This window comes from Saccopteryx leptura, chromosome 2 (genome assembly GCF_036850995.1).
Source record: "Saccopteryx leptura isolate mSacLep1 chromosome 2, mSacLep1_pri_phased_curated, whole genome shotgun sequence".
NCBI lineage: Eukaryota > Metazoa > Chordata > Mammalia > Chiroptera > Emballonuridae > Saccopteryx > Saccopteryx leptura.
In genome coordinates this window covers 178,518,118-178,543,179 of record NC_089504.1, presented here as the reverse complement: position 1 = coordinate 178,543,179, position 25,062 = coordinate 178,518,118, and the positions used below count along the sequence as shown (strand labels likewise).

At 43.8% G+C, this 25,062-nt stretch overlaps 1 protein-coding gene across 2 annotated transcripts; it reads left to right on the top strand.

Moving 5' to 3' along the window:
* Positions 1-1,342: 1,342 nt before the first annotated feature.
* Positions 1,343-24,955, top strand: TSFM (Ts translation elongation factor, mitochondrial). 2 transcript variants are annotated; one of them, XM_066369340.1, is made up of 6 exons: positions 1,343-1,482; positions 1,687-1,860; positions 3,449-3,577; positions 12,384-12,506; positions 20,055-20,142; positions 24,351-24,955. In XM_066369340.1, exons 1-6 carry the CDS (start codon positions 1,423-1,425, stop codon positions 24,755-24,757), a joined length of 981 nt encoding a protein of 326 aa, XP_066225437.1. In that variant the 5' UTR covers positions 1,343-1,422; the 3' UTR covers positions 24,758-24,955. The 2 variants fall into 2 exon arrangements, with proteins under 2 accessions (XP_066225437.1, XP_066225438.1); XM_066369341.1 differs by lacking the exon at positions 1,687-1,860 and having other exon boundaries at positions 1,366-1,482.
* The last annotated feature ends 107 nt before the right edge of the window (positions 24,956-25,062 follow it).

The following is a 25,062-nucleotide window of genomic DNA, read 5'->3' as shown; positions in this document are numbered from 1 at the left end:
TTCTGAAGTTGGAAACGGGGAGGCAGTCAGACAGACTCCCGCATGCGCCTTACCAGGATCCACCCGGCACGCCCACTAGGGGGCGATGCTCTGCCCATCTGGGATGTTGCTCTGTTGCAACCAGGGCCATTCTAGTACCTGAGGCAGAGGCCATAAGCCATCCTCAGCGCCCGGGCCAACTTTGCTCCAATGGAGCCTTGGCTGCGGGAGGGGAAGAGAGAGACAGAGAAGAAGGAGAGGGGGAGGGGTGGAGAAGCAGATGGACGCTTCTCCTGTGTGCGCTGGCCAGGAATCGAACCCGGGACTCCTGCACGCCAGGCCGACGCTCTACCACTGAGCCATCCGTCCAGGGCCTAGATGTCCTGGGTTTGAGGGTCCGATTCCTGGTCAGGGCACACAGGAGGGGTGCCAGGAGAGGTGCCCATCTGCTTCTCCACCCCTCCCCCTCTCACTTCTCTATCTCTTTCTCTCTCTCTCTTTTCCTCCCTTCCTGCAGCCATGACTCAATTGGAGCGAGTTGGCCCTGGGCGCTGAGGATGGCTCCAATGCCTCCGCCTCAGGTGCTAAAAAATGGCTCGGGTTGCAATGGAGCAAGGGCCCTAGATGAGCAGAGCATCGCCCCCTAGTGGGCTTGCTGGTTGGATCCCAGTCAGGGAGCATGCGGGAGACTGTCTATGCCTCCTCTCCTCTCACTAAAAAAAAAAGAAAAAAAGAAATGTCTCAAGCTCTGGCAGGCTGGCCCAGCGGTAGAGCATCAGCCCGACCTGTGGAAGTACCGGTTCGATTCCTGGCCAGGCACACAGGAGAAGCGCCCATCTGCTTCTCCACCCTCCCTCTCTCCTTTCTCTCTCTCTCTCTCTCTCTCTCTCTCTCTCTCTGTCTCTCTTTTCCTCCCTCCTGCAGCCAAGGCTCCATTGGAGCAAAAGTGGCCTCCACCTCAGGCGCTAGAATGTCTACGGTTGCAATGGAGCAACACCTCAGCTGGGCAGAGCATCGCCCCCTGGTGGGCATGCCAGGTGGATCCCCGTCGGGCGCATGCGGGAGTCTGTCTCTGCCTCCCTGCTTCTCACTTCAGAGAAATACAAAAAGAAAGCAAAGAAAGAGAGAGAGAGAGAGAGAGAGAGAGAGAGAGAGAAAGAAAGAAAAGAAAAGAAAGGGAAGGGAAGGGAAGGGAAGGGAAAGGAAGGGAAGGAGGGAGGGAGGGAGGGAGGGAGGGAGGGAGGGAAAAGGAAAAAAGAAAGGAAAGAAATGTCTCGATAAACCAACTGCGGGAGCCGAATGTGCGTCCTCCAGTCAGCAGGTGGCGACAACCCTATTTAGTACGTTCTAGTGGAGAAGTTTGACCCTACTGCCACGCCGTAGGCCTCATAGCTTCTCCAGAGCGCCGTATCCGATCCGCTGCAGGGTGCGGCTGCTGGGGAGATGTCGCTGGTGTTGTGGTCAGTGCGCCTATACAGGGCCACGCGAATAGGAGAGTATTCGGTAAGGGCTCTTGGCCCCTGCACCGACCTCCTTTCCTTGCAGATCTCCCGTGCGCCCCTACTTCCCACCTCAGTGTCTCTTCGCGGTCCAGCTTCCCCGCCCCCGGGACCAGTCTTTCCTAAGGTTGCCTCCCTGCGGTTTCTGCGCTGGAGCTGGAGCTGCCGCTGCTTTCTGCTTCTCATCCGTTTCTTCTTACCCCTCCAGGCAGGGTCCCTTCCACTTCGGTCGCCCCAGCTATGGCACGCATTTCCCGCTGGTCCCCGGCTGTCTTCTTCGGCCTCCAGCAAGGAACTTCTTATGAAGCTGCGGCGGAAAACGGGCTATTCCTTTGTGAACTGCAAAAAAGCTCTGGAGACTTGTGGCAGGGATCTCAAACAGGTGTGGGAAAGCGGGGGAAAGAAGCAGGGAGGTGTAATAGACCTGGAACTCAGTCTCTTAGGGAGCCTGGAAGTCAGACTTGCTGTTTGTCCAGTGACTCATAACGGCCGACCTCTAGGTAGTTTTCTGACCTAAATGACAACCTCAGCCTCTGACTCCGTCTAATTAGGAAGCAGTTGACTCAGGATCCCAGGGTTAACAGACCTTATTTTATCTTGCAAACTGCAATGCTGCTTCCTGCTGCTTGGAGCTGAAAGGGTTTGTGTAACTCTGGTGTCCTAACACTAACCCTGTGACCTCGGACACTTTATTGAATCTTATATATACAATATATTGTTCTTGTATATATAATGAAAATACTCTTCTTTGCCCCATAAGTAAACTTATCCAAAGCAGCAGGCACAATGCTGGGTATATATATGGCATTTAAGGGTCGGCTGCCAGTAAATACCGGTAATAGATGTACCTCAGTTTCTGTTATGGGATTGAGGGGCAGCAGAAGGGCCTGAACATATTTTAGAGCCCCGTTCAGTTCTAAATTCTGAGACTCTGTCTTCAGCCCATTTAAGAAAAAATATTTTATTGATTATAGAGAGACAGAAGCACTAGACTGTTTCTGTATGTGCCCTGACCCGGGACGAACTGGCAACCTCTGCATATTCCGAGGATGCTCTCACCAATCGAGCTGTCTGGTTAGGGTGCTTTTTCTTTTTTAAGTGGGAGGAAGGGAGATAGTGAGACAGTCCCACATGTGCCCAGACCCTGTCTGATGCTGGAATCAGCCAAGCTGTTTTTAGTACCCGAGGCTGATGATGCCTTCAGACCAACCCAGCTATCCTCAGTGCCCACCCGCCCTTTCTGTGGCCTACGCTCCAACCAGTTGAGCCACTGGCTACGGGAGGGGAAGAGGGATAGAGGGAGAGAGGAAGGGGGAGAGAAGAAGATGGTTGCTTCTCTTGTGTGCCTTGACCTGGAATTGGATCCAGGACGTCCCTATGCGAGGCTGATGCTCTATCTACTGAGCAAACTGACCAGGGCCCCATTTTTTAATTTTTTAAGATTTTATTTATTGAGCCTGACCAGGTGGTGGTGCGTCGGCTTGGGATGCAGAGGACCTAGTTTTGAAACCCCAAGGTCTCTAGCCTGAGTACAGTCTCACCAGCTTGTGTGTGGGGTCACTGGCTTGAGCGTGGGATCAGAGACATGACCCCATGATCACTGGCTTGAGCAAGGGATCACTGGCTTGGCTGTAGCACCCCCCACCCCCCATCAAGGCACATATGAGAAAGCAATCAATGAACATCTAAGGTGCTGCAACGAAGAAGTGATGCTTCTCATCTTTCTCCCTTTTCAAAAGAAAAATAAAATTACTTACTGATTTTACAGAGAGAAGGAAGAGAGGGAAGGGAAGCAAGAAGTGTCAACTCATAGTTGCTTTGCTTTAGTTGTTCATTGATTGATTGATTGTCAGATGTGCCTTAACTGGTCAAGCCCAGGGTTTCGAACCAGGGACCTCAGCATTTCAGGTCGATGCTCTATCTACTATGCCACCACAGGCCACACAACTCCTTTTCTTTTCAATTTATAGGCAGAGAGCTGGCTGCATGAGCAGGCCCAGAAGGAGGGCTGGAGCAAAGCTGCCAAGCTCCATGGCAGAAAGACTAAGGAAGGCCTGGTTGGGCTGCTGCAGGAAGGAAACACCTCCGTGTTAGTTGAGGTGAGTTGTCAAAATTCCAGATTGCAGGAATAGGCCCTTCAGTGTAAGGCTTTGTGGAGGATTCTGTGTTTTTAAAGAAGAGGTGTTTGAGAGCCATAAACTGTAATTGAATTAAACTGAGGAGACCACAGTTATTAGCTGTGAATTCATTTAAGTACAGAAATGCAGCCTTGGCTGGTTGGTTCAGCAGTAGAGAGTTGACCTGTTATGTGGATGTCCTGGGTTCAATTCCCAGTCGGGACACAGGAGAAGCAACCATCTGCTTATTCTCCCTTCCCCTTCTTTTCTCTCTCTCTCTCTCTCTCTCTCTCGCTCTCACCCTTCCCCTCCTGCAGCCATGGCTGGAAGAGTGCGGAGGGCCCCAGGAGCTGAGAATGGCTCTGTGGAGCATCCACCTCAGGTGCCAAAGTTGCTAGCATAGCCTCAGACTGGGGTTGCCAGGTGGATCCTGGTCAGGGCGCTTGCAGAAGTCTATTTGTATCTCCCCTACTCTCACTTTAAAAAAAAAGGCATAGGTATGTTGATGAGAAAAGGCCTAACAGTCTAGAATGTTACTCCTAAATGTGACCCTGATGTAGTTTTTTTTCTTTTTTTTTTTTTCTTAAGTGTGAAGCAGAGAGGCAGAGAGATAGACTCTTGTTGCACCCTGACCAGGGATTCACCTGGCAAGCCCCCTACAGGGCGATGCTCTGCCCATCAGAAGCCTCTGCCCTGTTGCTTGGCAACCAAGGTATTTTAGTGCCTGAGGTGAGGCCATGGAGCCATCCTCAGCACCCGCCCCAGGCCACTTGCTCCAACCGAGCCATGACTGCAGGAGGGGAAGAGAGAAAGAGAGAGAGAGAAGGGAGAGGGGGTGCTGCGGACCATGCGGAATTAAGGAAACACACTTTTCAAAACAAAAACGATGGGACTGGGAGGACTCTTCAAAATGTCTGGCAGTATCTGAGTGCCTCATAGCCCCAGTTTGCTTTATTATATAGCCATATGCAAATCAAGGACCTTGATACAAAGTTGCACATCCAAGGTTAAGACAGGAACTCTCCCAAGGCAAAAACAGGATACATTAGTGAAATCTACCAACATCTGAAACAAAGAGTCAGAGGAAGGCAAGTATATTGCTTCCAGCAACCCAAGGAAGCAAGTGGGTGCGAATACTCAGCATCAAAGCCAAATATGGAGATGGAGTGGGGAGAACTTAGCCTTTTGCTAAGCCTTGAATCTACAATGGCTTTTTGCCATTTATGGTCCACAACATATACCCCTTTATTTTTTATTTTTAATTTGTGTGCTGAGATTTGCACTCATCTGATTTCCTAGTTTCCCAGATTCTAATTTGGAGGCAGGTTGTAAAAATACAGAACAAACACAAAATTAGTATAGTCAATGCTAACAGATACCCAAACAAACATTCTAATACATTACAGTGATTAAAGCCTTTAAGCAAACTCTTGACCAATACAACAAGAATCCATAAAAGAGTAGTGTCCTTAACATGTTCACCAAGTCCAAATTGGCACCAACACCATTCCAAATTTCTGAAAATACAACCCAACCCCAGTTCAGTCCATCAAAAGCTGTCACAGGAGCAGGAGTCCAGGAAACAAATCCAGGAAAAGTCCACATAGCACTGGAATTGCTGTCACACTTCTATACTTTGCAGCTCATGTCCAAGTCCCAAAGACCGCTGCTTCTAGCTGGTAATGACCCAGGTAGACTGGAAAAGCCATCTGCAGCACACATGAAGACAGAGCTTTCGTTTTCTTTAAACTGGAAAGATGAACCCAGGGGGCCTTCTTATACTGGAGCTGTACAGCCATGGGGTGGTGAGGAGAACCTTGGGATGCACTAAGCTGGGTGGCAGAGGTAAATTTGTAAGTTGGCAAAAAAGGAAAAAAGGAGCTCTAAATTAGGAGTAGGTCCCAGCCTAAAATATGGGTGGGGGCATTGAGGCAAGAGGAATAAAGGAAACACTATATATTAAACAAAGAAGCAGAAAATAGGACTATCAGCACCCACAACAGAGATCTTCGAGGGAAGAATTAAAAACCTGAATATTCAGGCAAGACATAGTTAAGTGGCCCTTCTGTAAATAAGATCAGTTTACCTGCTTCTTGGAAGAAAGACCCTAGGCTTGTCCACAGTGTCGTAGATGGGGCCGACGGCCCTGGGCACCTTTAGCCTTCAGTGGCAAATACCAGCATTCTGGGCAAGCTTAGGTCATAGGTGGCTGGAGCAGGGCTGGAAGAGACTGAACCCTCCCTTAGAGGAACGAGGGGGCAGCTTACCTTCCAGTGTCCCTTCTTCCTCACAGCAAAGGCATGTAAGCCTGGCAGGCTTTGGCTTAAATGACCATCCTTTCCACTATTGAAGCAGGGCCCTGATGGAGTCCTGTGAGGCCCCGTTTGGGCGTTGGAGCCTTTTGAGGGTGTATCCCAAGAGCTAGTATTTCCCCTGATCTCTTTTGGGCTTTTTCTGCTTCTTGGTACCTTAAAAGCCATGCTCAGAAGATCTCACTGAGGGGTTTGAGGATCCCCATCTGCCTATATAAACCTTTTCCGTATATCTGGAGCTATTTGGAAAAAGACAAAACAGTGTTATTAGCTGGATCAAATAAAAGGTAGAAGTTTGCAGGAGAAAAAGATTTGGCATCTCCTGTTCATCAGCATTCAAAAAAAATTAAAAAAAAAAAAAGTAGATTTGCAGGAATTCCAGGATATGACCCCCCCCATATATATATATATATATATATATATATATATATATATATATATATTTAATTGACCTTAAGTATTTGCTGGGTACACTTTAATAATACCTTGACTTTAAAGATTTTAAGAAATACCCATAATTCGAAAGGTTTGACAAAATACAGTAAATGCTTTTGCTACATATTGAGGAGCATTGTCAGCTTTAATCACATCAGGAAGTCCAATAATAGAAAACGCATACAGACAATGAGCTATAACATGCATAGCAGCCTCTCCTATTCTAGTAGAGGCTACTATAAATCCAGAATAAGTATCCACTGTAACGTGGGCAACGGACTGTTTGCCAAATGAAGGTGTATGAGTAACATCTATTTGCCAAAGTTGTCCTGATAGGAGTCCTTGAGGGTTAACTCCAAATGAAGGGACAGATTGTATTATAGGACACCTCGGACAGGATTTACCAATCTGCTGTGCTGCTTCCCGAGAAAGTTGAAACTATTTATGTAGGGCTGCAGCGTTCTGGTGATGAATAGTATGAGACTGAATTGCTTGATCTGTCATGGTTGCTCCAATAATTTTCTTTTGGGTAGTTTGATCAACAAGGGCATTCCCTTATGCTAAAAGCTCGAGGGAGCATAGAGTGAGCTCGAGTATGTCCTAAAAACATGGAGCTCTATGTTGATGTACAAGTCTTTGAAGAAGGAGAAATTGCTGAAATAGTTCATCAGCAGTTGTCCCTAAGATAGCAGTTTCTATAGTGGAAACAACCATAAGTAAATAGAATCAATTTGGCCTGTAAAATTTGCCAAAGCAATTTGCCATTTAGTGGAAGTTTCCCAGAGCCATTGTTGTTGATCCTTTGAAAAAAGAAACAACAATAATTTTGAGACTCAAAATCTATAAGCTGTAAAGGTCGCCTATACCCCTTGATAATCAAGGAGGCAACAAGATCAAAATATGGAGAACAGCTAAATGAATCCATTCAATAGGATGTGAAGCTTGCCACAATAGTCCCGTTGGAGTGTAACTTGAGGGAAAAATTAGTAAGGCAATTGATTCTTCAGGATTTATGCGTTTTAATTGTGCTTGTTGCAAGGCTTTTTCTACAAGCTTTAAACCTTGTCCCACAGCTGTAAGTAGCCAAGGAGAAGCTGGTTCAGCGGAGCCTCTAAGAATATCAAAAAGCGGCTTCAGTTCTCCAGTAGTTAATTTCAAGGAAGGTCTAAGCCAATTAATGTCTCCTAACAGTTTCTGGAAATCGTTTATAAAGTTCGCAAATGATCTGTCCTGATTTCTATTTTCTGTGGGCGAATTTGTTGTCCCTCAATAATTTGGCCTAAATTAGAAAAAGGTAAAGATTGCTGTACCTTTTCAGGAGCTATATAAAGTCTTAATTCTTTCAGAGAATATTCTGATTGTTGCAAAATGGTAAACACAGTGTCTTTATCTGAATGAGTAATAAGAATATTATCCATATAATGAATTATGTACATCTTAGGGTGCTGCCTTCGTACTGGAGAGATAGTTTGAGAAATGTATTTTTGGCACAAGGTAGGACTGTTAGCCATACCTTGAGGCAAAACTCTCCACTGGTATCATTTCATTGGAGCCTGGAAATTAAGTGAAGGAACACTGAATGCAAAATGCTTGCAATCATGTGGGCTTAAAGAAATAGTAAAAAAGCAATCCTTCAAGTCAATAATTACAAGGTGATAATTCCATGGAATGGCAGTAGAAGAAGGAAGTCCTAGCAGAAGAGGACCCATAATTTACATAGTCTTATTTATTGCTCTCAAATCTTGTAATAGTCTCCAGTTTCCTGATTTCTTTTTAATGACAAATATAGGTGTATTCCATGGACTATTAGATGGTTCAGTGTGCTCAAGCTGTAACTATTCCTGTACAATTGAGCAGCTGCCTTAAGTTTCTCCTGAGAAAGGGGCCATTGGTCGACCCATACAGGATTATCTGATTTCCAAGTACACACAAGGCATTATTGGGGTAGCAGGAGCTACCAAGGCCCCTATGCTAAATTTTGATATCCTAATCCACACCTTCTGGTATTGGATGCCACTTCTATGAGGGTGAGAATTCCCTGCTGTTCTTTTCCCTAGACCCTTAGTGGGCAAAAATCCCCAATCACACATTTGAGTGCTGACTAAACTATTAGGACTGACAAGCAACGCTCCCATATTTTTCAAAACATCTCTACCCCACAAATTAACTGGCAATCCAGGGAGCACATAGGGCTGAAAAAATCCAGAATGACCTTTATCTTCCTATTGTAAAAAACTAGAACTTTGTTGAGGGGATTTACTCTGCCCTATACCTTGTAATTCAGTGGCTGCTGCATGAGTGGGCCAGGAAGGAGGCCAGTGTAGCTTAGCATAACAGATACATCAGCTCTAGTATCTAATAGTCCTTTAAATTTATGTCCTTGTATCGTTCCATTTCAGGGCGTTCCTGACCTATTTTTTTTTTAAATCCAATTGGCAAAGTCAGAGGAGCCAAATCACTGGTTTCTTTGGAGCCTCCTTTGCAGGATGTGGCCTGAGAAGCAGAATTAGCATCCTTATACTATTCCTCTAAGTGCCTGAATTAGCCGTGAGACAAATTCTTGAAATGACTTATTAGGGCCCTGCTTAATTTTGCTCAATTCCTTTGTTTTGCCTGAGTATAACCTTACACATAAACAAGACAATTTATGCACAAAAAACACAAGTATAACATATAACTTTGATTACTCCTAATACTTAAATTGCCTATTTGGCTCCTAACTCTGAACACACCTAACAATGCACTAACCAAATCAGTAAGTTTTAAGGATCTATGTTCTATTCTATTTAAATTTAAATGCGCGCTCCTTTCAAGTTCTAAAAACATTTTATTTTTTCTAAATATTAGAGCCAGCATTTCCAGTTTTTGCATGCAAAAAACCCCTTAATTCAGGCCTTAAAAATAGATACATTTTGACAACATTAAACAAAGACTAAACAGAAACAAGAATTAGACAAAACAGAGAGAAACCCGGGATTTCAGAGCACATTCAGATTAGAAAGATGCCTGCCTGATATTAGTCAGGGCATTTTCTGACAGAGGGACTGAAGGATGTGACTAAACAAAATCTCAAGAAAATTTGCTCTCGCAGCTGCTGGGATATTTTCTATAGTCAGATCCAACACAGGTCCCCTGCCTCAATTTCCAGGCAAAGAATAAGAAAGAAACAAAATGATAGTTCAGAAGATCATAGTTAAAACATTAAAGAAAATCAGATCATGACAGGAAAAGCTGTAACTTTCCTAATACCTGAATCTCCTATCCATTCTCATATTCTTTTATTTATTTATTTATTTGTTTGTTTATTTATTTATTTTTTACAGAGACAGAGAGAGAGAGAGGGATAGACAGGGACAGACAGGAACGGAGAGATGAGACACATCAATCATTAGTTTTTCATTGTGCATTGCGACACCTTAGTTGTTCATTGATTGCTTTCTCATATGTGCCTTGACTGCGGGCCTTCAGCAGACCGAGTGACCCCTTGCTTGAGCCAGCGATCTTGGGTCCAAGATGGTGAGGTTTTGCTCAAACCAGATGAGCCTGTGCTCAAGCTGGCGACCTTGGGGTCTTGAACCTGGGTCCTCGGCATCCCAGTCCGATGCTCTATCCACTGCGCCACTGCCTGGTCAGGCCATTCTTATATTCTATAGTTGCTGTAACCGGCTGCTCAGGTTGGCTATGCTGAGATTTCTCCCCTACCTCAACAGCCCCTTCATGAAAGTCCAACTTCCACAGCAAATAATCACCCCCGGAGAGACAAGCACAAGCAATCACCTTCCAGTAATTTGAGGGAAGAGCCTTTGCCCTAATAGTATCTAATAAACCAAGTGAAAAAGAAGCAGTAGGCCCATACTGAACACAAGCAAGTTTAAGCTCTTTCAGAGTTCTTTTAAAAGGTACAGGTTCATGTTCTCGCACTAGTCTCCCTGTATCATCCTGTCTTTCTACAACAGGAAAATGGGTAAAGCCGTCATCTATTCTTTCCCCTACATTTCGAGCCTGGTCTGTAGATTGTTGGAGAGGGGATTTCCCAGATTTTGAGTTATAAACTCCGCAATCAGCCCAATAAGGGAACGGAGGAGTAGAGGGTTGAATGTAGGAAGGAGCTGAGGGCAGTGGAGGCCCCACGGCTAAGGCAGCCATAGCCACAGATTTTTCATCCCCCCTGTCATCCTCAGACTCCAAGTTATCCTCATTTTCACATCCCTCTGTTTCCAGCTCACCCTGATACTCTTCAGACAACGATTTGTCTTCATACGGGAACATTTCTACATAAAGGTCCCTTATTTTTTACCCTATCTGTCCTATAATCTTTTATTCCTGACTACACTTTCCCCAAAAACTTTCTTTACTCACTGTGCGCACTTCACTTTGGGGAGTTCTGTCACCTTCCTTCAGTTTTAGTTTCCTCATACTCAAGTCATCTGTTCAGGCGCCACTTGCCGCGGAACAGCGCGGCTCTTAATAACAGTGCGCAATTAAGGAAACACTTATCAAAACAAAAACGATGAGACCAGGAGGACTCTTCAAAATGCCCGGCAGTATCCGAGTGCCCCATAGCCCCAGTTTGCTTTATTATATAGCCATATGCAAATCAAGGACCTTGATACAAAGTTGCACATCTAAGGTTAAGACAGGAACTCTCTCCCAAGGCAAAAACAGGATACATTAGTGAAATCGACCAACATCTGAAACAAACAGAGTCAGAGGAAGGGCATGTATATTGCTTCCAGCAACCCAAGGAAGCAAGTGGAGTGGGTGCAAACACTCAGCATCAAAGCCAAATATGGAGATGGAGGGGGGAGAACTTAGCCTTTTGCTAAGCCTCGAATCTACAATGGCTTTTTGCCATTTATGGTCCACAGCAAGAGGGAGAGGTGGAGAAGTAGATGGTCACTTCTCCTGTGTGCCCTAAACAGGAATCTAACCCAGGACATTCACACGCTGGGCCAACACTTTACCACTGAGCCAACCAGCCAAGGCCTAGTCTGGTATAGTCTTTTTTTTTTTTTTTTTTTTTTTGACAGAGACAGAGAGAGTCAGAGAGAGGGACAGATAGGGACAGACAGACAGGAAGGAAAAGAGAAGCATCAACTTGTAGTTGTGGCACCGTAGTTGTTCATTGATTGCTTTCTCATGTGTGCCTTGACTGGGGGCTCCAGCTGAGCCAGTGAACCCTTGCTCAAGCCAGTGACCTCGGGCTTCAAGCCAGCAACCTTTGGGTGCAAGCCAGCAACAATCGGGTTTTGTCTATGATTCTATGCTCAAGCCAGGGACCTTGTGCTCAAGCCGGATGAACTTGTGCTCAAGCCAGTGACCTCGGGGTTTTGAACCTGGGTTCTCTATAGCCTAGTATGATGCTCTATCCACTGCTCCACCTCATGGTCAGGCTTATACTTTGTCACTGGTTGTTTCCTGGAACTGTTTTGTTTTGTTTTTTTAAGATTTATTAGAGGGGGAAAAAGGGGGAGGAGCAAGAAGCATCAATTGCCATATGTGCCTTGACCAGGCAAGCCAGAGGTCTCAAAATAGCGACCTTGGCATTCCAGATCAACGGTTTATCCACTGTGCCACCACAGGTCAGGTTGGAACAGTTTCATTTTAAAGCTAGGAATATATTAATTCATTGATGCATAGAGAGTAGTTGTTTTAGAGGTTTGGGGGCCACAATTGATGAAGAATCATATGTGGATTAGAATGAGATTAGGGTGGATTAGAGTTTAGAGTGAGAGGAGATAAATACACTGATAGCAAAACTGGTATGTAGTTGGGAGAGGTTGGAGAATGAGTTGATTATGACATGCAGCCACAGGTGGCAAACTTTTCTATTGAGTCCTTTGAGGATATTATGGAACAATTTTCTGAATGTGCAGGTTATTGCTAATTAAGGGACACAGCAGGAATAATTTTATTCACTTTTTGGTCTCAAGTCTACAGCTTGTTTTGTCGATGTCTTGGTTGACTCTTCAACCAACTTAAGGCACTTTTGGAAACTATCAGTAAATAGCTTATACAGCAAAGTAAATTTGTTCCTACAGGTAAACTGTGAGACAGATTTTGTTTCAAGAAATCTGAAATTTCAACAGTTGGTCCAGCAAGTAGCCCTTGGAACCATGTTGCATTGTCAGAGTCTAAAGGATCAACTCCCCATGTACAGTAAAGTGAGTTTTGGGGTCTCCAACATGCTTGATTTGTTCTGCCCTTTTCCCTTCCCCTGTTAGGGTCTTTGTTGTTCCCTTTTTGTCTTTCACTGCTCTGTGTCTGGTGAAAGAGGAGTGGCCCCAGCACTTGTTTGAGGCTCAGTAAATCTGAGTTAAATGAATGAATGAATGCCAGTGGGGTGGAGTCAGTCAAATCAGGTACAGATTTGTATTCAGAAATCTAGAATGATTTCTGAATGAGAGAGGGAAAGAAAGGGGGGAAGGAACAGGAAGCATCAGCTCCCATATGTGCCTTGACCAGGCAAGCCAGAGGTTTCAAACTGGTGACCTCAGCATTCCAGGTCAACGCTTTATCCACTGCGCCACCACAGGTCAGGCTGGAACAATTTGATTTTAAAGCTAGAAATATATTAATTCATTGATGGATAGACGGTAGCTGTTTTAGAAGTTTGGGGACCACAACTGATGAAGAATCATGTGGATCTGAGGAAAGAATTGTTTATTTTTTAATTAAGTGACAGGCAGGGAAGCAGAGAGACAGGACTCCTGCATGTGCCCTGACCAGGATCCACCTGGCAACCCCCATCTGGGGCTGCTGCTGAGGAAAGAATTCTTATATAAGATATTGGAGAATGCACAAATTAGGAGGATAAGCATATTCTTGTACATAGTAGGATGGAGGAAGGAATGATATGTTTGCCTTTGATTTATCCTTATTGTCAAGGCAAAAATGAACCAACTATTTACACAATTTTTAAATTTTATTTATTGATTTTAGCAAGAGAGGAAAGAGGGGAGAGAGAGAGAAAGAGACAAAAACATTGATCTGTTCCTGTATGTGCCCTGAACGGCCACCTCCGTGCTTCAGGATGATGAGCTATCCACCAGGGCCTTACATAATTTATTTAACAGTGGTAGTCAACCTGGTCCCTTCGCCCACTAGTGGGTGTTCCAGCTTTCATGGTGGGCAGTAGTGGAGCAACCAAAGTATAAATAAAAAGATAGATTTAACTATAGTAAGTTGGTTTATAAAGATTTATTCTGCCAAACTTGGCGAAAATCCAACATAAAGTACTTGGTAAATAATTACTATTATATGCTTTAACTTGCTGTAACTCTGCTTTATAAATTTTATAAAGTAAAGTTACTTCCCTACTTTATAAATCACCATTACTGTGGAACCGGTGGGCAGTTAGAAAATTTTACTACTAACAGATACAAAAGTGGGCGGTAGATATAAAAAGGTTGACTACCCCTGGTTTCGTACCACCCTTTTTCTCCTCCCATATTTATCCTTTTCTTGAGATCTTGTAAATGTTGTTACTGGCATTAAATAGTCACATTATATGGGAAACTGTTGAGATTATTAGAATTGTATTGAGGAGATGAGTCACTTGAACATAGTTCTTTTTTTTTTTTTCATGTTCTCTCTGTGTTTATCAGTTTGTTTCTTTTTGTTTTTTAAGATTTTATTTATTGATTTTATGGGAGGTGGGGTAGGAGAGAAGTAGTTGCTTCACTCTAGCTGTTTATTGGTTGCTTGTAATGTATGCCTTGACTAGGCAAGCTCAGGGTTTTGAACTGGCGACTTCAGTGTTCCAGGTCAGTGCTCTATCCACTGCACCACCACAGGCCAGGCTAACGTAGAAGTTCTAATCTTGACTTTGCAGCCCTGGCCCGGGTAGCTTAGTTGGTTAGGTTGTTGTCCTGACATACCAAGGTTGTGTGTTTGATCCCCCGTTGGGGCACATATAAGAATCAACCAATAAATGCAGAAATACACAAATCAATGTTGCTCTCTCCCTGCCTCTCGCTCTCTAAAAATTAACAAATAAATAAAAATAAAACGATAGGAAATCATGACTTTGCCATTAACTCTGTTTGTTACCCTTAGCCATTCACTTACTTGATTGTGTTTCTATTTCGTTATCTGTAACAGAGGACTTTGGTTCTTTTACCTTTATTTTTTCCCCTCTTTTTGTCTTTAAGTGTTTTTGGGTTTTTTTAACTTTTTTTTTTTGAGAGAGAGAGAAAGAGACAGGGAGAGAGATGAGAAGCATTAACTCATAGCTGTGGCATTTTAGTTCATTGATTGCTTTCTCATACGTGCCTTGACGGGGGGGGGGATTTGGGGATGCAGGGTGGGGGTGTCCAGCCAAGGCAGTGACCCCTTGCTCAAGCCAGCGACATTGGGCCCAAGCCAGTGAGCATGGGGTTGGTCATATCTATGATCCCACACTCTAGCTGGTGACCCTGCACTCAGGCTGGTGAGCCTGCACTCAAGCCAATGAACTCAGGGTTTTGAATTTGTGTCCTCAGTGTCCCTGGTCAACGCTGCGCCACCACTTGGTCAGGCTAGTTTAAGTTTTTAAACTTTTATTTTAAAAAATTTTTATTTGAAAAAATTTCAAACTTACAGAAAAGTTGCCAGTACTGTATACTATAGTAAACTATAGTGAGCTTTTATCCAGCGTCATTTGTTAACATTTTGCTTCATTTACTTTATCAGTCTTTATATACATGTTGTTATCATCACTTTAAAAAAAATTTTATTTACTCATTTTAGAGACGGGGTGTGGGGGAGAGAGAGACAGACAAAGACAGAGAGAGAGAAGGGGGGAGGAGCAGGAAGCATCAACTCCCATATGTGCCTTGACCAGACAAGCCAGAGGTTTCGAACTGGTGACCTCAGCATTCTAGATCGATGCTTGATCCACTGCACCACCACAGGTCAGGCCTATCATCACTATTTTTATTTGTCATGTCTGTTTAGTTTCTTTTCTTTGTCTTTCCTTCCATTGATATTTTTGAAGGTACAGATTTTTTAATTTTTGTTTTGATTTTATTCATTTTAGAGAGGAGAGAGAGAGAGAGAGAGAGAGAGAGAGAAAGGAGGGAGGAGCAGGAAGCATCAACTCCCATATGTGCCTTGACCAGGGAAACCAGGGTTTTGAACCAGCGACCTCAGAATTCCAGGTCGAGGCTTTATACACTGCGCCACCACAGGTCAGGCATTTTTTTTTTTTTTTTAAGCGAGAGTGTAGTAGAGACAGGAAGGGAGAGAGATGAGAAACATCAACTCATAGTTGTGGCACCTTATTTGTTCATTGATTGCTTTCTCATATGTGCCTTGACCAGGGGGCTCCCCTTACTCAAGCCAGCAACCTTTGGGCTCAAGCCAGCAAACTTGCGCTCAAGCCAGTGACCTTTTGGGCTCAAACCAGCGACCATGTGGTCATGTCTATGATCCCACACTCAAGTGGGTGACGTCAGGGTTTTGAATCTGGGTCCTCAGTGTCCCAGGCTGATACTCTATCCACTGTGCCACTGCCTGATCAGGCAAATTTTTCAGTTTTTTTATTTTTGAGAGAGAGATAGATATATAGACAGGAAAGGAGAGAGATGAGAAGCATCAATTCATAGTTGCAGCACTTTAGTTGTTCACTGATTGCTTTCTCCTATGTGCCTTGACCGGGGGGCTCCAGCTGAGCCAGTGACCCCTTGCTCGAGCCAGCGACCTTGGGCTTCAAGCCAGCAGCCATGGGGTCATGTCTGTGATTCCACACTCAAGTTGGCAACCCCATGCTCAAGCTGGTAATCTGGCGCTAGGACAGTTTTGTATAATATCTTTTAGTTTTGGTTTGTCTGATGGTTCTTCATATTTAGACTCAAAATACGGATTTTTCAACAGTTCAGATGCTATAGAGATATTCATCTGAAACGTATGTATTTTTATTGATCAATGTCACTCCATTAAATTTAATTTCAAAATAAAAAATGGAAAGAAATGGATTTTTGTAGGAATAGTGAATTATCCTTTTTTTTCCAGAACATCACATCTGGAGGTACATAATAATTGTTGGTCCCATTATTCTTTTACTTTTATTTTTTAAAAGATTTTATTTATTCATTTTAGAGAGAGGAGAGAGAGAGATAAAGGCCAGGGAAAGGAAGAACAGGAAGCACTGACTTGTGTGGCTTCTAATATGTGCTTTGACCAGGCAAGTCCAGGGTATTGAACCCGCAACTTCAGCATTCCAGGTCGACGCCTTATCCTCTGTGCCACCACAGGTCAGGCCTGTTGGTCCCTTATTGATTCTAATTTTGATCTCTTGGTTAAGGTAGTTTCTGCCAGGTTTCTTTACTGTAAAGTTACCATATTTCTCTTTGTAATTAACAACTTATCTGTATGGTAGGTTCTTTGAGACTGTATAAACATCCAGTTTCCAAAAAACTTTTGCCTAATATTTTTACTTTATTTTTTAAATTAATTAAAATATTTTATTTATTGATTTTTGAGAGAGAGAGAGAGAGGAAGTGAGAGAAAAACATCAGCTTGTTGTTCCACTTATTAATGCATTCATTGGTTGATTCTTTTTTTTTGAAAGCGGGGAGGCAGAGAGAGACAGACTCCTGTATGAGCCCGACTGGGATCCAACCAGTATGCCCACCAGGGGGCGATGCTCTGTTGCAACTGTGCCGCGGACCAGCGCGGCTCCAAATAACGGTGCGGAATTAAGGAAACACATTTTGTCAAAACAAAACCATTGGGACCAGGAGGACTCTTCAAACTGCCTGGCAGTATCTGAGTGCCTCACAGCCCCAGTTCACTTTATTATATAGACCTATGCAAATCAAGGACCCTGATACAAAGTTGCACATCAAAGGCTAAGACAGGAACTCTCCCAAGGCAAAAACAGGATACATTAGTGAAATTTATAAACATCTGAAATAAACAGAGAGTCAGAGGAAGGGCATGTATATTGCTTCCTGCAACCCAAGGAAACAAGTAGAGTGGGTGCAAACACTCAGCATCAAAGCCAAATATGGAGATAGAGGGGGGAGAACTTAGCCCCCTGCCAAGCCTCGAATCTATAATGGCTTTTTGCCATTAACGGTCCACGACACAACTGGAACCATTCTAGCGCCTGAGGTGGAGGCCATGGAGCCACCCTCAGCGCCCAGGCCAACTTTGCTCCAATGGAGCCTTGGCTGTGGGAGGGGAAGAGAGAGACAGAAAGAAAGGAGAGGGAGAAGGGTAGAGAAGCAGATGGGTGCCTCTCCTGTGTGCCCTGGCTGGGAATCGAACCTAGGACTTCCACATGCTGGGCCGACGCTCCACCGCTGATCTAACCAGCCAGGGCCTATTGCTTGATTCTTGTCTGTGACCTGACTGGGGATCAAACCTGCACCTTGGCATATATTAAGATGATGCTCTATCCAACTGAGCTACCTGGCCAGGGCTTGCCTAATAGTTTTAGCATTCATTGATGATTTTTGGCAGATCAGTTATTACTATGTTAGTTGCATAATGTTTTGTGGGGGTTTTTTTTGTAGTTAGAAGTTAGAAGCAGGGAGGCAGTCAGACAGACTCCCACATATGCCCAACTGAGATCCACCCAGCACGCCCACCAGGGGGCAATGCTCTGCCCATCTGGGGCATTGCTCTGTTGCAACCAGAGCTACTCTAGTGCCTGAGGCGGAGGCCATAGAGCCATCCTCGCGCCCGGGTCAACTTTGCTCCAATGGAGTCTTGGCTGCGGGAGGGGAAGAGATAGAGAGAAAGGAGAGGGGGAAGGGTAGAGAAGTGGATGGGTGCTTCTCCTGTGCCCCCTGACTGGGAATCGAACCTGGGACATCCACATGCTGAGCCAGTGCTCTACCACTGAGCCAGCCGGCCAGGGCCATGGTTATTTTTTAACTCATAACTTATATGTATTAATCTTGTTTGTAGGCATTCTGTAAGAAAGATACTTCTCCCTTAGGCTACAGTTCAGTGTGTAATCAGTTATTTTGATGCTTAAATTATCCCTGGATTTGGCCAGTGCAAAGCAAACCTGTGCAGGCTGGCTCCATTATCCTTTGATCTATCCCCATTATTTTATGAGTATTTCTTTACTTTTTGGCAGACAAGATATTCTAGGCTTATGCCATATTTTCCTTGTCCCAAACATGGAATTCTTCTTTCTGTAAGGAGTTCTTTTATTGGGGGTATAGTTATTAGAAACCAAGATCTGGGCATCTGGTATGCTTATTTCTACTGTTCTTTTAGCAGACAGGTCGGGTGTGTGCGTGTGTTTGTCTGTCTGTCATACTCCCTCTTCTCTACCTTCTATCCCATTTCCTATCCACTCCTATAGATAACCAACTTCATTGGTTTATGGTTATCTTTTATGTCTTTTCACAAAAATAAACATATTTACACAAATACCTCTTGCACAATAGTGCTATAATCTGAATATATTCTTTTAATTTTTTAAATTTAATAGAGCCTGGAAATACTTCCTAGCAGCTCATGGAGCTCTCCCTCTTTTCTTTTCCCAGTTGTATAGTATACCATTTGTGGCTGTGCTGTGGCTCTTCAGCCAGTCTTCTCTTGTGTTTAGGCATTTAGGCTGTTTCCAGTATTTTACGATTAGAAAGAATTGCTCAATGAATAACTTTCTGCATATCTATGCTCATATTGTTGGACGTATATTGTCAGGGTAAATCCTAGAAATAGGATTTCAGGGTCAAAGGATAAAAGTATATTTAGTTTTGTGACCTGTTGTCTAATTCCCTATTTTGGCTTTGTACCATTATGCATTCCAATAATCTGAAAATGTTTTTAGCTTTAAAATTTTATGATTGATATAAAAATACTTCTGATTTCTAGGAAACTACATTTTATATTTTGAGAATACATTTTATTAAAGGTGAGGACAGTGAAACAGGGAAGGGCTTAGCATAGAAGACAGTGGGAGACAGCCAAGGCAGGGCTCCTTTGGCTCACTGGAGAGTCAGAGGAAAGGGGCATTGGAGATAGGTAAAGGGGTTAGCACGGGACGAGCTGCCACTGCCCGTTGCTTCCCTGGTTGCAAGTCTCGTGGAGACCCTTAGAGCAGGGGTCCCCAAACTTTTTACACAGGGGTCCAGTTCACTGTCCCTCAGACCGTTGGAGGGCCGGACTATAAAAAAACTAGGCCGGACTATAAAAAAAACTATGAACAAATCCCTATGCACACTGCACATATCTTATTTTAAAGTAAAAAAACAAAACGGGAACAAATATAATATTTAAAATAAAGAACAAGTAAATTTAAATCAACAAACTGACCAGTATTTCAATGGAACTATGCTCCTCTCACTGACCACCAATGAAAGAGGTGCCCCTTCCGGAAATGCGGCGGGGGCCGGATAAATGGCCTCAGGGGGCCGCGTAGTTTGGGGTCGCCTGCCTTAGAGTTTTAGCAGTGTATACCTGTGAGGAAGAAAAGGGGGAAGGGAAAGGCGTGGGCATGCTCTTGGGAGGTAGAGCACACTAGGAAACTACATTTTGAGAATTTAGGCAAGAAGATAGGAATGGGATGGCACTCGGGGTGGTGCAGTGATGAAGAAAAGATTTATAAAAATGGAACTATTATCAATGTTCAACTTTTAGCTTAATGAAAATATCATCTATACTTAGTGGTTTTAAATCAGTTTTGGAGAAGTAGGCTATATGTGTCTAGTGTTTTGATCATTTGAGTAGCACCAAACTAATCCATGTTTGTGTGTGTGCGCACCTAGGGCTTCTTGAATTCCTCTGAGCTTTCTGAACTCCCTGCGGGGCCTGAGCGAGAAGGCTCTCTCAAGGATCAACTGGTCTTAGCAATTGGTGAGTATTTGTAAGGGTTCTGCAAACTGGAAGATAAGTACTGGATCTCTTGGTATCTGTGGTTTCCTCCAAATCTAGATCCAGAATTGCAAGCTCATGTGCCTGAAAGGGTCACATAATGTGAATGTGCTTAGTGGGTTGTGTGTTAGATACTAGGGAGCAGTAGGCCCCTGAAAAGCTTTCACTCTACTGAAGGGAACCGTTACCAAGCTCAACGATTTGTTAAGTGGGGTTCCAGTGTCATCAGAATTTTAAAGTTTCTTTAAAAGAATTTAGATTTGTGTGCAAAAATATCAGCTTTTAGCTGTTGGCAATAATTAAAATTATTTCAACACTTGTATACATCACTGTGCTGACCAAACAGAACACGTCTTCAGGCAGAGCCTTGTGACTTCCAGTTGATTGCTTCTCTGTGTACTACAATACATCAGGGATCATTCCACCTTCTTTATAAAGGGTCCAAGAAGATTTAGGGGCATTGTTTTTAGGAATTTGGTCTCTCTCCTTTCTTTAAGAATAGGGAAGCATCTACTCTTAGTAGTTGCTTCCTGTATTATTTTTTTAAATATTTCATTTATTCAATTTTTAGAGAATGTGGGGAGAGAGAAGGAAGGTGAGGAGCAGAAAGCATCGACTCAGATGTACCTTTACCAGGCAAGCCCAGGGTTTGTTTGTTTTTTGTTTGTTTGTTTGTTTTTTACAGAGACAGAAAGAGAGTCAGAGAGGGATAGATAGGGACAGACAGACAGGAATGGAGGGAGATGAGAAGCATCAATTATCAATTTTTCGTTGCGACACCTTAGTTGTTCATTTATTGCTTTCTCATATATGCCTTGACTATGGGCCTTCAGCAGACCAAGTAACCCCTTGCTCCAGCCAGCGACCTTGGGTCCAAGCTGGTGAGCTTTTGCTCAAACCAGATGAGCCCGCGCTCAAGCTGGCAACCTCGGGGTCTCGAACCTGGGTCCTCCGCATCCCAGTCCAACACTCGATCCACTGCACCACCGCCTGGTCAGGCAAGCCCAGGGTTTTGAACCAGCGACCTCAGCGTTCCAGGTCGACACTTTATCCATTGTACCAGCACAGGTCAGGCTGGTCTCTCTTTTGAAAACATCTGATTCTGAACTTGTGAAAGTGTAACAGTCTTTCAGAACCCATTATTTGGATCATTGCGGTGGGACCAGTGGGAATTATGCTTTCTTTCTATGTCCTTGATGGAGAGAGGGAAGTAAGGAGGGGCTTGAGCTTGCTGGAACTATTGCTCATCCGACATTTCCAGTCAAGGCATCAATTTTTATCAGGTCGTCTCGAAGTATGTATAATGTTTCAGTGAGTCATAGATGAGAAATCAGGATGACAGCTGTGTATGGTGCTTATTAAGAAATTCTGGAAGAAAAGGGTGTTTTAGCCTTCAATTTCTGGGAATTAAGCATGAGGTTGATGCTTTGAGCTGTTTTAAGATTTTTTTCTGGTGTCTGGATACTCCCCTTTTGTAACTTTTAGGTACAATTTATGGCTAATTCAGGGATATTTATCCAGACCCCTTTGTTCATTCTCTTATCCCTTCCAGCCTTTTGGCTTATTTGGACTTCTCCCAGAGGGTAGAGCATCCTGAGAGAAAGGGTAAAACTGAAATCCATTTCTGGTTCTCATAAGCATCTCTGAAAATGTGATTTTTTTAAAAATTTTTTTATGAGAGGAAGTTGAAGCTCAAATGACATAGAGTTTTGGATTTTCTGGGGCTTTTAGTTGTGGACTTTTCTGTAATACAATGGATGATCAAGAGTTGTCTGTGTCAGTTATGGTAGCATTTGAGAAGGATGGTGATTTGGTTGGGGAAAAAAACACTTCATTGTTTTGGAGTTGGATCTGAGTTTTTTTCCAGCTCTGCTACATATTAGCTTTGTAACCGTGTTTACTTAAGCTGGCAAAGCCTAAGTTAATAACAATAGACAGCATTTCAGTGCTCACTATGTGCCAAATATCGTGGTAAGTGCTTTTATATATATTATATTATTTACTTCTTCCAGTAACCCTGGTTTCAGATTATTTTAAGTGGCATATCCCCACTTTAAAGTTGAAGAAACTAAGGCTTGATAAATTAGTAAATGGGTTTATGCCATTAAGTCACTTGCCTAAGGTCCTATAACTGGTATGAGGCAGAACCGAGACCTAAGTCCAGGGTCTGTGTGACACCAGAGCCTATGCTTTTATTTATTTATCTATATTTTTCTGAAGTGAGAAGCAGGGAGGCAGAGAGACAAACTCCTGCATGCGCCCGACTGGGATCCACCCAGCATGCCCACCAGGGGGCGATGCTATGCCCATCTGGGGCCTGGCTCTGTTGCAACTGGAGCCATTCTAGCGCCTGAGGCAGAGGCCATGGAGCCATATCAGCGCCTGGGCCAACTTTTGTTCCAATGGATCCTTGGCTATGGGAGGGGAAGAGAGAGACAGAGAGAAAGGAGAGGGGGGAGGGGAGGAGAAGCTGATGGGCACCTCTCCTGTGTGCCCTGGCCTTGATTTGAACCCTGGGCTTCCACACACCGGGCTGATGCTCTACTACTGAGCCAACCAGCCAGGGCTGAGCCTATGTTTTTATTTTTTTTAAATAATTTTATTTTTTTAATGGGGCAACATCAATAAATCAGGATACATATATTCAAAGATAACAAGTCCAGGTTATCTTGTCGTTCAATTATGTTGCATACCCATCATCCAAAGTCAGATTGTCCTCTGTCACCTTCTATCTAGTTTTCTTTGTGCCCCTCCCCCTTTCCCTCTCCCTTTCCCCCCTCCCCCCGTAACCACCACACTCTTATCAATGTCTCTTAGTTTCACTTTTATGTCCCACCTACGTATGGAATAATGCAGTTCCTGTTTTTTTCTGATTTACTTATTTTACTTTGTATCATGTTATCAAGATCCCACCATTTTGCTGTAAATGATCCAATGTCATCATTTCTTATGGCTGAGTAGTATTCCATAGTGTATATGTGCCACATCTTCTTTATCCAGTCATCTATTGACGGGCTTTTTGGTTGTTTCCATGTCCTGGCCACTGTGAACAATGCTGCAGTGAACATGGGGCTACATGTGTCTTTATGTATCAATGTTTCTGAGTTTTAGGGGTATATACCCAGTAGAGAGATTGCTGGGTCATAAGGTAGTTCTATTTTCAGTTTTTTGAGGAACCACCATACTTTCTTCCATAATGGTTGTACTACTTTACATTCCCACCAACAATGTATGAGGGTTCCTTTTTCTCCACAGCCTCTCTAACATTTGCTATTACCTGTCTTGTTAATAATAGCTAATCTAACAGGTGTGAGGTGGTATCTCATTGCAGTTTTGATTTGCATTTCTCTAATAACTAAAGAAGATGAGCATCTTTTCATATATCTGTTGGCCATTGCCTATGTTTTTAAATGTAGCATACCTGTATGTAGTTGGTGCTCCATAAAGGTACTTTGCATTTTTCCAGCCCCTCCCTGCACACACTTTTTCTTTTTTTTTTCTTTTCTTTTTTTGTGTGGCAGAGACAGAGAGAGTCAGAGAGAGGGACAGATAGGGACAGACAGACAGGAAGGGAGAGAGATGAGAAACATCAATTCTTCCTTGCGGCTCCTTAGTTGTTCATTGATTGATTTCTCATATGTGCCTTGACCGGGGGCTGCAGCAGAGTGAGTGACCCCTTGCTCGAGCCAGCGACCTTGGGTCCAAGCTGGTGAGCTTTAGCTCAAACCAGATGAGCCCGTGCTCAAGCTGGCGACCTCGGGGTCTCGAACCTGTGTCCTCCACATTCCAGTCCAACGCTCTATCCACTACGCCACTGCCTGGTCAGGCTCATTTTTTTTTTCTTTTAGATTTTATTTATTGATTTTACAGAACATAGAGAGAGAGAAAGGCAGGATGGGAAGGAGTGGGAAGCATCAACTTTAGTAGTTGTTTCTTGTATGTGCCTTGACCTGGCAAGCCCAGGGCTTCAAACTGGTGACCTCAGCATTCCAGGTTGAAACTATTCACTGCACCCCCACAGGCCAGGCACACCTTTTCCTCTTTAAACTGAAAATGGTATCTCCATCTTAACAGCATACCTACAGTAAATGCGAAGGACTATTTCCCAAACTTGGCCAACTCTGTATATTTTGGTATTACCACAAGCATCGTATTCTGGAAGCGTGTTTTTTGTTTTTGCTTTTTTATAGGGAAACTGGGAGAAAACATGACTCTTAAACGAGCTGCCTGGGTGAAGGTGCCAGCTGGGTTTTATGTTGGCTCTTATGTCCACGGAGCAGTGCACAGCCCCTCACTGCACAATCTGGTGCTGGGGAAGTACGGGGCCCTGGTTATCTGCGAGGCGTCTGAGTGGAGAGCAAGCCTGGAAGACCTTGGCCGCCGCCTTGGGCAGCATGTGGTAGGCATGGCCCCTCTCTCCGTTGGCTCCCTGGATGATGAACCTGGGGGAGAAGCAGAAACCAAGATGCTGTCCCAGCCATACTTGCTGGATCCCTCCATCACATTGGGTCAGTATGTGCAGCCCCATGGAGTGAATGTAGTAGACTTTGTGCGCTTTGAATGTGGAGAAGGCGAAGAGGCAGCAGAGGCTGAATAGGTTCCAGAGATTTTTGGCCCAGTAAAAAATGTTTAGTTTTAGTCCTGGACATTATTACAAAAAGAAGTTATTTCCTCAGCCTCTTCAAACCCAGGATTTAGTTTTCATATGAGTTTGTAATGGAATTATACTTCATGGGTAAAGTTATTAAATAAAATTATTATATAATAAAGTAGACTCTTCTCCTTGTTTGTGTAATACTGGGTTTAGCTTTTCTGTGTCTTGCTTATGACAAGTTTTAGAAAACAACAGGTGGGCTTTACTGAAGTGACTGACGATGTCTGAGAAAACAAGGATTGACATAC